At 43.9% G+C, this 12430-nt stretch overlaps 1 protein-coding gene across 1 annotated transcript in view; it reads right to left on the bottom strand.

Annotated features, from left to right (window-relative positions):
- Window positions 1–10480, bottom strand: part of LOC149327883 (uncharacterized) — a 65031-nt gene extending 54551 nt beyond the window's left edge. The window contains exons 1-2 of the mRNA XM_089563306.1: window positions 10289–10480; window positions 9971–10043 (exon numbers count right to left, since the gene is read on the bottom strand). Coding sequence (XP_089419432.1) covers window positions 9971–10043; window positions 10289–10340 — 125 coding nt within the window. The 5' untranslated portion in view covers window positions 10341–10480. The remainder of the gene's footprint in view (window positions 1–9970; window positions 10044–10288) is intronic.
- Between the last annotated feature and the right edge of the window lie 1950 nt (window positions 10481–12430).

Raw genomic sequence — 12430 nt, 5'->3', positions numbered from 1 at the left:
GACTGGAACGACCTTCCTCCCTCCATTGCTGCCATTACCGATGTTGAGAACTTCAAGAAAACTGTATTTTCTGCCATCATATAACTTCAGTTTTGTATGACTATGCACTATTTTTTTGTACCACTCCTTTCTGTAATGCCTTCGGGCCCACAAAGTATGTGAAATAAATAAATAACTAAATTGTTTCAATTAATTAATTGATCACTACACGCTAAATTTTCTCAATTACCATCATCAAGCATTGGCTATTCATTCTGAGCATTTTGACACCTTCGAACCCCCTTTTTCCAATTGTTTTCATTTCTTTAATAAATTAATTACAATGATTTCATTAACTCGTCACCACCTATCACACACCAATCAATCATCAGTCACTAGAACCACAAATACCATGATACGATTTTTCTTACACAGCCCCCCGATTATTTCCGACAAGCGGTGCTGACCACCCCTACTACGCCGACAGCTTCCCAACCAAACGACCTGTATACGCTGTTAACTCTTTCCTTACCATGGCAATAGGCGTCGATCGCCGACGAGCGAAGTTTTTGAGAGCGAATTTTAAAAATACCACTGCGCCCTGGACTTGTGGCGCCATCTCGTTGATTGTATACAAAGTAGAGTTTCCGTTTCTGCACGGTTCACATTCTTACCACGTGGCGGCGATTTTTAAAGGGCGCGTGGGTGCGAAGGTTGACGCGCACTTGAGCGGAGTGATGGCGTCGACATCCAAAACCGCGCGCGCTCGAAAGATCGCAGTTTTGCTCGATCCCGACGACCCGGCAAGTGATCTTTTAGACACATCGAGCACAGATGACTCGGACATCGATGTTGCGTCGTCGGAGTTCAGCTCAGATGAGGAAGACGCAGCCGATCAGCCGGGAACATCAGCTTTCATTAATTATTTGTGATTGCTAACTTTTATTACCCATTTTGTTATTACTGTATTTCTTTCGTAATGTGCTTTTGTACTGTGCATTTAACACGCGCGTTTTGGTATATAGTATTGTGCTATAAGTTAATCTTTTCCTTGAAAAAAAAAAAATTTAAGTAGGACCAATCAAGAACTTGAGTATTTCACTATGCGTCTTGTAATTTTTCCTAACTCAAAGAGTACTGAGTGTATGGGTATCATTTTATAAAGAAATGTTGCCTATTGATATACCCACAATTTGTATATTTTGGAATTTCGGTAAAAAATTTTTTGCCAGAGATATTACTCCTTACTCAGAAACTTTTTGCATTTTTTGTTTTTTTTGTTCATGAATATTTTTTTTGTAAATCAATTTTCGTGTATTTCTTAAAATAAATACTGCTTGAAAGCACGTTCATTTACCTTCACTTTTATGTACCGCATGGCACTGTACATTTAGTAGCTGTTGCACAAAGAATGCGTAACTAAACCATACAAAAAACAGCCAATTTCCCCGTGGTAAGGAAAGAGTTAAGAAATAAGCACTCAACATGAGCCAACGGGCAGGGATACTGGAGTGCAGACCAAGACTGACCTCTTTCTTTTGCCTGACAGAAAAAAAAAAAAAAAACTCTAAATGGGAGCTAAATGGGAGTTCAGAATTGTGCACTCTGCAATGGCCACAAGGAAAATAACTCAAAGACAGGGATCAAGGTCAGTCCTATACCAACTTAAACTTCTTTGACAATGGAGCGGAAGCTACGCATCCAAAACACACCCTCTCTTCCTGTGCAGCAGAATACTTATTTATTTATTTTTTATTTGCAAATACTATTGGCTGTGGGGCCCTTACAGTGGTGGGGCGTGACACTTGAAAAGTAACATGTTTCGTCGATTATATAAAAATACAAAGTTCATCTTCATCTATACAATCATAGTTCTTGCAGCGCAATGTTTCACTTTTTGTACAGAAGCAGTGTTAATAAATATTCACTTGAAAGTTATTTCACACAAAAAAGGAAAAATAACAAACATTTCTACATTCTCAGCCTTCACCTTAGTCGAGTTGATTAGGCATATGACACTGAAAAAAAAACTTCTTAGTGCGAAATGGAGATAGCTTTTTCGAAAGTTGTTAATGCACTGGTCTGTAAGAGAGATGCTGGTAACTTATTCCATTCTGCTATCGTCCTCGGAAAATAAGAATTAGCATACACATTAATGCGTGGGTTCGGGGTTTGGTAACAGTATTCATTGCTTGCTCTGAGATGTGTAAGTTGTCTTCGAACCAAGTAATTGGAGCTATTGATATTGAAGGAATTTCTTGAGAGCTGAAATAAAAATTTTAGTCTGATCACTCGGCAACGTTCGGCTAGAGGTGGCAAATTGAGAAGACACAGCATCTCTGTTACAGAATCAGTACGCGCATATCTGGACATTATGAATCAAGCTGCTCTTCATATAGTCCCTGTCTGTAGCTATTAGTTTTCTTTTAAAACATTATATTGTCAATATTTATTATTTCAGGCATACTCCTAATACCATTGCCAACTTACAACATTATAACGTCGAGAAAAAAGTTTTCTCGATTACAACTAATCTGCTGGACACGTCTTGCTACAAGAAACCTCCACAAATGGTCCCGGCTAAACAGTGACGGACTGAAGCTACCACAGAAAGAGCAACATGCCAGGTGGCCAGGTGCACCATCGTGCAGCCAAATTATTTGACAGAAAGACACAGTTAAAGGTGCACTGAAGAGGAATCTGAACTCATCTTTTTGCCGGGGGAATTCGATGTACACGTTCCGAGCATTCTTAGAAACTTCAAATTATATTGCCCTGTGTGGCCAATTTCCCTAATTAAATCGAACTAACGTCCGGCTCCCGCCCTTATTATTTTAATTCTCCCCGTACGGTGGGCGGAGTCGACCAACGAGTGGAGTGCCTTTCAGCCAGCACCATGGAGGCTTTGCTTTTGCTTTATTTTGTTTTTTAGGTTTCCGTGAATAAATAGTTTCATTCGCAGATAATATAGCCGCAAAATAAGCCCACAGAAATAAAAATACGCGCGGACTATTTGCTTCTACGGATTACTACGTATTACTCCACCGATGGCAGAGCGGCAAGCCGCCACGGGACTGGGTGAAAGGCACTCCACGCGTTGGTCGACTCCGCCCACCGTACGGGGAGAATTAAAAAAAAAAGGTGGGAGCCAGACGTTAATTCAATTTAATTAGGGAAATCGACCCCACAGGGCAATAAATCAAAGTTTCTAAGAATGCTCGGAACGTGCAGATTGAGTTCCCGCGGCAAAAAGACGAGTTCAGACTCCTCATCACTGCATTTTTAAGGGCACTCCGCCCTTGCAGCCTTTCCTTAATTGCTAAGAAAAGCGGCCACCAAATGTAGCTCAGTACAGAACGGGGTAGTATTGTTGAAAAGGGTAACAGTTCCAATTTTGGACCCCAATTTTGACCGATACAATTTTGATGCCCCACACATCTTCTCAAAGAAACAATTAGTCCATAGACAAAAACAATCACCTACACATTAACGATATCAATCAAAGCACTGACAGCGATCTATGTCCATGCATTCACACTAGAAAAAAACTTCAGAAATTGCAGCACAGTAATACCTTCAAAGGGTAGCATGCGCGTAGACTAAGAACTGCTTGTTAAGAAAAAAAAAACTCAATATCATCATCAGTCTTACCACACCCACTGCAGGACGAAGACCTCTCACATATCTCTCCAATTAGCCCTGTCCTGTGCCAGTTGCGTCCACCGTATCCCCACAAATTTCTTAATCTCACCCACCCACCTAACTTTCTGCCGCCCCCTGCTACGCTTGCCTTCTCTTGGAATCCACTCCGTTACCCTTAAGGACCATCAGGCCTTAACTTCATGTGCCCTGAAATTCAGAACTCTCTAGAAGACTTTGTCTGGTCTCAGTTGAGAAGAATCAGCTTGTTCCCAATAATTAATCCCAGAAATTTAACCTGGTCATCACATGACACAAGAGGACGAGGCCCGTGCCATGATAAATCTTGCTCAAGCACCCCTTACTTCCTCAGCTACAGCTACAAAATGCTAAAACATACAAAACAGATCAACACAGTGATCGATAATCAACCCAAAGCCACAATTTTTGAACTTGCAACCTGTGTGAATGCCAAACCAAACGTATATATTATCGCGAATTAAGGCATCTTTCCGATCCATTTCTTTTTGGCAATGCCTATTCTGCCGGCCGCTGGGAGCATTACTGGGTGAATTCTCCCAGCACTAGCTTCTAGCGGCTGCTCTAAGTGATTTGAGAGCACGCGTACTCGTGCGCGCGTGCGCCTCATCCCCGTGATCATTTTTTGTTTTTAATTAAATTTTTATATGTTATGGGCAAATGTCTTACACAAAGGAATGAATCTTAGTTTTGCAGGAAACACTGTAGTTTTCTTGTGGGAAAACCGAATATTACAAGAGGTGGAAAACACCACTTTTGCAATTCTGCAAAATCACAAGATTGCTGTTTTTTCACAGTTTGAAACAATATAATGCATCACTTCACTGTTGCTCCAGAATTATCGAATATAAAAACCCATGCAGGAAAGTTCTAAAGAAAACCAGCGATGATGTTTTTTTAGAAAAATCGAATCGAAGTTGGGCATTTTCTCAATTTTTGAATTACAGAAAATTTGAACAACCAACAAAGAAAAAAATTAGGGCAACATTAAACTCCACCTTTCAGGGTATGACGCGATAGCCTTAATGGATCCCATCAGACTCCACTTGATCTCGTCAGCATATTACCCGATCACGTGCTCTACTAATGTTACCAGGTCACATGACAACAATGTCACGCGACACAGGCATACAGTCGTTCACGTACACTCGCCCCTCACCAACATGCACTTTGCTAATCGCTTAACACTACTCCCTTAATTAGTGCCTCTCTACCACACACACACTCATTAGCATACAACTGTAAGCCATCACATTATGCGACAAACCACACGATATATAATAAAACCTCGCTGTAGCTAAGCCATACGAATGTGCCTGCGTGGCCTAGGGGGTAGCACATGACTCACAATGCAAAGGTCAGGGGTTCAATTCCCCAATAATTGCCCCAATTTTCTTTTCAGCACTATTGACTTCCTTTATACACTTATACCCGTGCCACACGGACAGATTTAATACCGTTAAGTGCTTACTGCCTTAAGTTTTAATGGCATTCGTGCGGTGCCACACGCATAAATTTAATGGCATTAGACTTACTGCCATTCGCGACCTACTGAGTTCGCCGCAACTCATTCGCCCGTGCAGTGCGTACTCTCGTTCCCATTCCATACACAGAAAAGCATGAGTAACAACTTCATAACCACTAGCAAATGGTTAATCCGTAACTTTTTCAGATGAAGCATCTATATATGCCGCATTTTCCATGCGAAGAACGCCATTTTAACCAGCCCTTTTGACAGGTACTCTCGACTTGGGTGCCAACACGTGAGTTTATGGCTACTTTTTCGACTTGTAAAGCAGGAACAGCCGTATTTTCTGGAAAATCATTTTGACATTACATTTGAACAACTTTCCCGATATATTGTGCTCATTACAACTGCTTACATTCAGATGAAACTTTTGACTGCCTTGCAAGCGTTATTGTCATCCTCACTTTCGATAATGGCCTTAAATGTGGACGTGTAGCACCAACTACAAAAATAATGACATTAGCTAACCCAAGGCCTTAAGCATTTACTGCCATTTCTTGTGCACGTGTGGCACGGGTATTACATGCCGTAATGACGTTCGATATAACACAACCTTGTAATCACAATTTATGTGAATTTTTATACATTTTTCACCTTAGTTTTGCCAGTGCAGTGCATGCCTGCTGCACTTCTGTCTCAGTTTCGCAAAAGTGCCAACCCAGTGCAGCATTAGTTCTTGGTCGGCCTGCACTCTCAGAAATGGAAGTGCAGCTGTGGTGCAGCAACATGGCGGCCCACACGTGTAGGTCGGAGATTTGACCGTACTTTACATGAAACGATGACTGTTCGTTCTTGAAAGCAGGAGGTGGGTAACTTTATGGCATGAGAATTGTAAACATAAGCGGTCGAAGTCCCATGAGCAGCATTTCAGCGACTATTCGTAAATCTCCTCTGAATGTACTATCAGCAAGAAATGAAACGCGAACAAGACAACTGAGCCACGGACTGCAAAATATAAAGCTCTTAGCCATGGGAAGCTCGATATAAGCTCAGGTTATTTGAATTTCAAAAGCACTAACAGTCTCCTTGATAAATGTTAATCAATCTTGCTTGTAGTTCCTCTTTAGAAGCTAATATGATGGTGTTTTTGTGTTGCCACCTCAGCTTTCTTGTTTGCGTTTCATTCGTTGCTGATAGTACATGCAACGACTTTTTTTTAGTAAAACGACGATTTCTTGCTTGAAAATTCTTCACGTGGTTCGAGATTTTGGCGGATGTCGAGAGCGCACATAGCTGTAATTTGGTGGCGACGCCAAGGCGAGAAAAAGAATAGGCCTGCACTCAACTATCCGTTTTGGAATGAGCCAGTGCCAAGCTGCACTGATGCTGCATGCTCACGGCACTGCCACAGAACTTGACGGCACTAACCAAATCGAAGAGACTTATTTCAAAAAGAAGGCGGCAACTTTGGCGCCGCACCATCAGGGAAGGCAACGGTCTCTGCGTGGTCAATGGCAATGGCAATATTACCACGCATAGAGAGAGGAAGTGGGCCATACAAGTCAATGCCGACGACGGCGAATGGCATGGCAGGGCATAGTAGATGATGATGGATTTTGATGGTGCAAGGGAATCTGCAGCCAAAGAGCACCATGGCACATGGTGTTTTCTTCTACTCAAGGCGGGGTCAATGACTCATTTCCCAAGCATTTCACCCTAAAGAAGCCAAACACCAGGCAGGGGAAAGCTTGTACCCATTGATTCACCGGTGGGTACCTGGAGGCACTGGGGAGTACCGCAAGTTTACGTAAACAAAAAAGCGATGGTCGCACTCGCAGTTGTGACAAATGGTTTGTACCAAACCGGCGTACCGATTATCTCTGTCAGTCCCTACAGTACCTGCTTCCATTCCTTCTCAACGATTATGAAAAGAAGGATGTATATTTCGAGACCTACAGTAAAAAAACAACTGCGACAATATTTTGTAACCCACTGAACAACCTGTGTACAATAATCATGCTAACTTTGTATTAGAGTACGATTGATATATGTGAATTCCGCAATGTTTTTTGATGTTCAGGGTGAATTGAGAGAAAATGCCGATTACCTGAAATTCTCATTAACAACGATTGTTTTGTTAATTATTGTACTCTATAGTTGTTCGAATGATTGTTTGAAGATGTGTACTCCCACTGCAATTTAGTCTGTAGCCACTGCTGCCTTGTATGGGCCCCCAGGCACCTTTCAAGCTGTCGTAGAACAGCTTTTTCGCCTGGGGGCCTTCAACCTCGAGTTGAAAAATAGATGAATTGAATTGAATTGAACTGAACCCCGCACCTCCTACATGTGAGGCGGATGCTCAAACGACTAGGCCGCCACTGCGGTTTGGGGCATAGTAGAGGCTGAAGATGTCCGGCGGGAAGTGAGGTCAGCCTTCTCCGACACTGGCAGAGCTGGCAAGAGGCGACGTATTTAGCACCACTTGAGGAAAGGCCAGAAGAAACTGCTTTTCACGTGATCATAGGTTCTGTAAGAACCTAAGTGACTGCCCGTAGCGTCATCGTGGAAGGTGCCCAAGATACAGAAGCAAAGCGAACATGGCACCACTGGAACTCAGCAGGTGTCGTTAGGGCAGTAAACTCAGCGACAGAGCACACTATTCTTGAGATATAACTTGTGAAGCTGCCTATGCAGCCCAGCGTTAGGAGGGTCGGAAGCACCGCTGAGGCGGTCGATTTGGGAACGACAATACGCATCAGTATGCTGATGTGATGGAAGGGCATTGAAATCTTCAGAAGCGATATAAGGCAGTGATGTGCAGAACAGCTGACAACAATGCAGCGTCATGGTGGCAGGAAGAAGATGGAGTAGAAAAATTGCACAAAGACTCCAGCAGCCAAATTTCTGAAGAACCTCTAACCAAATTTTTGAGGCTGGACAACCAGCATAAAGCGTGGTGATCTGTAGAGACCACTAAGTGGTGGCCATAATGGTAGACGCAGAATTAATGAACTGGCCAAACAACGGCAAGACATTCTTGATCAGTGATGGCGTAGTTAAGTTCTGCAGGTGTTGGAGTGCGGCTGGTAAATGCAATTACTTTCTCGTGAGAAGTACTATCATGCCGCAGAAGGACGACGCCAAGGCTAAGGCCACTGGCGTAAGTGTGCAGAATCGTGGGAGCAGCATCATCAAAGCGGTCAAGGACAGGATCGGAGGTGACAGCACGCTTGAGGGTTTGAAAAGCACTTTCGCGCTGCTCAGACTGGACAAAAGCACAGCAAGTGGTGAGAAGCTGATGCAGTGGCGGGCAATGATAGCGAGATTTCTGATAAACAAATGAAAATAAGAGCACAGGCCAAGGAAATTGCGCAGTTCTTTAGGCTACTGGGGACTAGAAAAGTTCAGGACGAAGGCAAGCTTGTCAGGGTCGGGTCGAATGCCGTCTCAGCTGACAAGGTGTCCTAGGATCTTGATTTCCTTCCAGGCGACATTACACATTTAGTATTCAGCTGAAGGCCAGCGGAAGCAAGGCACATGAGCACTTCATCGCGGCCGCATAAGTGGTCACAAAAAGTCTACAAGAAAATAACAATGTTGTCTAGGTAGCATTAGCAGGCCATTCCATTTCAGGCCATAGAGGACTGTGTCAATCATGCGTTCAAAAATAGCAGGCACATTAGAGAGTCCAAATGACATAACACTGAATTCATAAAGCTTGTCGGGAGCAGCGAACACGGTTTTTTCCTTGCCTGCTTCTTGCATGGGAATCTGCTAGTAACCAGAACGAAGATCTAGGAGAGAGAAGCATTCAACTCCCTGGAGAGAGTCGAGGGAGTCATCAATCCGGGGTAAAGGGTAAACGTCTTTACGAGTTATTTTGTTCAGGGCACAGTAATCAACACAAAACCGCACTGACCCATCCTTCTTTACCAAGACCACCAGGGAGGACGAAGGACTGGATGAGGGGAGAATGTCTCGCGAAGCGTGTCACTCGCACTGTTCTCTATGACTTTCTGTTCGAATAAAGAAACGTGGTATGGGCGGTGGCTAATAACAAAGGTACAAAGGTAAGGTAACAGTGGCAGAGCATAGTGTATTTGTCGTATTTTCCAGTTTTCGGTTGTTTACTGGATGTTTCTATTGCACTGATCTGTGCACCATGTTTGGATTATTCGTAACGGCGACTTGGGTTTTCCCGCGTTGAATTCACACTGATACCGCGAAAACGTTACCGCGTTCAGGAATTGCTGGGTAAGTGTTGTACTTGGCATTCGAGGGAAAAGGCAAGAAATTAATTTATGCTTTGAGCAAATGCAGCGGGAATGAAACAAACTAGATGCAGCATCATTATTCTCTCTATAGATTTTCTGAGAGCAGGATGCATTCCTTCCAGGACTGTGGCAAGCAGTAGGTCAACTGCACACATATTTCCCTCTGGTGCAAAGTAAGGAGTGCCAACATTATAAGAACCCCCAAGTCGCCGCTACGAATAATTCAAACAAGGTGCACAGATCAGTGCAATAGAAACATGCAGTAAACAATCGAAAACGGGAAAATACGACGAACACACTCTTAGAGCGGAGGAGAAAGTGCAACGCTGAGAGGAGGGTTATGCAACGCCAACGAGAAAAAGAGCCCCCAATCGGAGGAGTGTGCCGCGCGAAATACAGCCGGGCGATTCACCCCGCTGCCGGCAGAATAGACACTGCCTGACTTTTCTTTAGACTGCAGGTTCGCGAGATGAGGGAGAGGGATGCTTATAGTTCAGACTACTTATTTTTCAGTAACTAGCGTTGTTTTTATGCATCAACACGGTATCTGCATCCGCAAAACGAAACCTACGTCTGGTCAAACGGCACATCAGCGTCCCAGTTTTTTGATTCCGTGTCGTCTGCTGTGAAGTCGACGTCTTCACCTATTACAAGAGAAAAAAATAAACGCGAATTAACGACATAACCAAGGCGGAACAGACAGGGTAACAGAATAACCCAACAAAACACAATTAGGCCTAAATGTAGACCGCAAAGTTATCGCGTACAAGCAATTTACGGGCTTACGGGGTAGGCACTACGAATTAGGGTGGCCGGGGTGTATGTTAAAAAAGAGTGAGCTTCCTTGCCTACGCAAAGACCAAAACCAAGGGGCATACAGCAAACTCACCGGCCTCGCAGTCCCCTACCGCTGATGCCTCAGACACAACCTCGGTCGACATAGCGTACAAATACTGCCAGCTCCAGGAAACAGTGGCGACCTAACTGTAACAGTGCAATGAAAAGGTGCAATAAAAATTAAGCAAGCCTCAATTCTGCAGTTAACTAGATAGCAACTCTCCGCTACTGCACCAAACACTGAACGCGCGCAAAACGTGACTACAGTAACGTGACAAGGTACCTAGCATGAGCCTAGGCACACCAGCCCCCTAGTGTCCCTAGCGCGTCAAAACAAGGCGTAAGGCTAAATGGAGGAAGACGATCCTCGTGTCACGTGACTTTTAATGACGTCATTCCAAAATGGCGTTTGTTTAGGTACATTTCTGGGTACTTTTTGTTGCAAAATTAGGTAAAAATGGCGTCGCAAAATTTTGAAACGTCCCTAGCCATAGTTTCTAGGTCGCTGGCGTCTCCACGGTTGCCACGGTGACCATCGTTGTCATCGCCAACGCCACGGTGGTTTGTTGACATGGCTGCGATGGCTGTTTACCGCGCGGTGCATTGACGTGTGGAGTAAGTGCTGCCGTGAAAGTCATCAAAGGTTGGTGCAATGACGAGTAATATTGACCGCGCTAACGTCCGGACTTGTACCCCAGTGCCCTAGTGTTGTCTTTATTATGCAAGTTTGCAGTGCGACCTGTTCCAGCCGTGGTATGATATCGGAAGCCCCTAGAGACGTTTAGCAAGGCGGTGCTTGACTGAATTTAAGGTCACTTCAGTTCTCTTCGGCACCTTTCGGTATTGTATCTCGTGTTTGAACATTGCCTCCTCTAGAAGGAGGCAATGGTTTGAAGCATTGGATGAGTGTCGAAAATTATGTTTCCTTGTGTTGCGCGTAACTGATTCTGACCTCTACGTACTGATAGGATGAGCTCGTATGCATAAAAATGGTGGGTACTGCGAGCCATTTGGCAGTTGCGGTACATATATGCTATGTTCCTGGAGTCCTGCATGTGTGCCCACCGGCGACAAGCTATGCTAAAAAAAAAAATAAAATGCGGAAGGAAGGCGGAATGGACGTATACACGCTAGCCTTTGAAAGGACAACACATCTTCCGTCATAATGTTTGATATGCCTTCAGTGTCTACCCACCAACTAGCCAAGCTGTAATGGATTACTTCGCGTTGACACCCATGTTGCGCAAAGCACACGGTAGGCCACAGCTGCTTTGTACGACGCCGTAGCGTTGCCCACGGAGAGACTTAATTCACGCAACTCGACGCATCGTGCCACATGAACTGTACGCCGCTTTCTTCGCTGATAGGCGTTTAGCAAATGGCGTAGTATGGTCACACCACCGAACCTTTGAATATCTAGAAAGCTGCTTTTCTTTTATCTATTTGGTGAAGTGTTTATATTCATTAAGTAGAACGTGTGGTTCTTGGTGTATTTCTTGTAACGTTCAGCATTGGAATAAAGCCAGACAAGGCCGAAACTTGTTTTGCTTGCTCTGTCATTTCTGTAATGGTTTGTGATGAAGTGGGAGGCTTGACTTAGGCTTTCAGCATCTGCGTAGCCAGAGTGGCCCTTGGGTTTGTTTGGGAACGATGTTGGGTTATTGCAGGGTAAGTAAAACACAACACAGAGAGAAACGTAAACACTCCGGATGATCAGTTTCTTGCACTTTCTGTGTGTTACATTTTCTGAGCTTCAATTTCTAGACGCCGTGAATGCATTCCAAATTTCACAGCTGTTTTTTCTGCTGCAGCAGTTAGTAAAAACACAGACTGATAGGCAAGTTGGTATGACATAATAAGGCAAAAACAGCAGACCTGCATAAGGAAGATGCTGCGTGTTGTCTCATCTTCCTTCATCCTTGTGCAGGGTGCACTGTTTTAGCCTTATTAGTAAAAGTATGTTGTACAGGGACGTTGGATGCCATGCATGCCGTAATGCGCTGCATTAACATTTGTAGCTAGAAGGGTTTCTTTTTGATATTAGCATTGTATAAGTGAATATAATTTGTGCGCATACATGAATAGCATGCTGGCTTGGCCTTATGTAGGCCACTGCATCATTACGAAGTGTATGAGGTGTCACATTAATTGCGCGCCTGCTTTTACTGCACGTTGCCAGTTTTGAGGGGAAAAT

Source organism: Amblyomma mixtum, chromosome 10, assembly GCF_055824585.1.
Source record: "Amblyomma mixtum isolate Tamu chromosome 10, ASM5582458v1, whole genome shotgun sequence".
Lineage (NCBI taxonomy): Eukaryota > Metazoa > Arthropoda > Arachnida > Ixodida > Ixodidae > Amblyomma > Amblyomma mixtum.
This window is presented reverse-complemented; position numbering and strand designations above follow the sequence as displayed.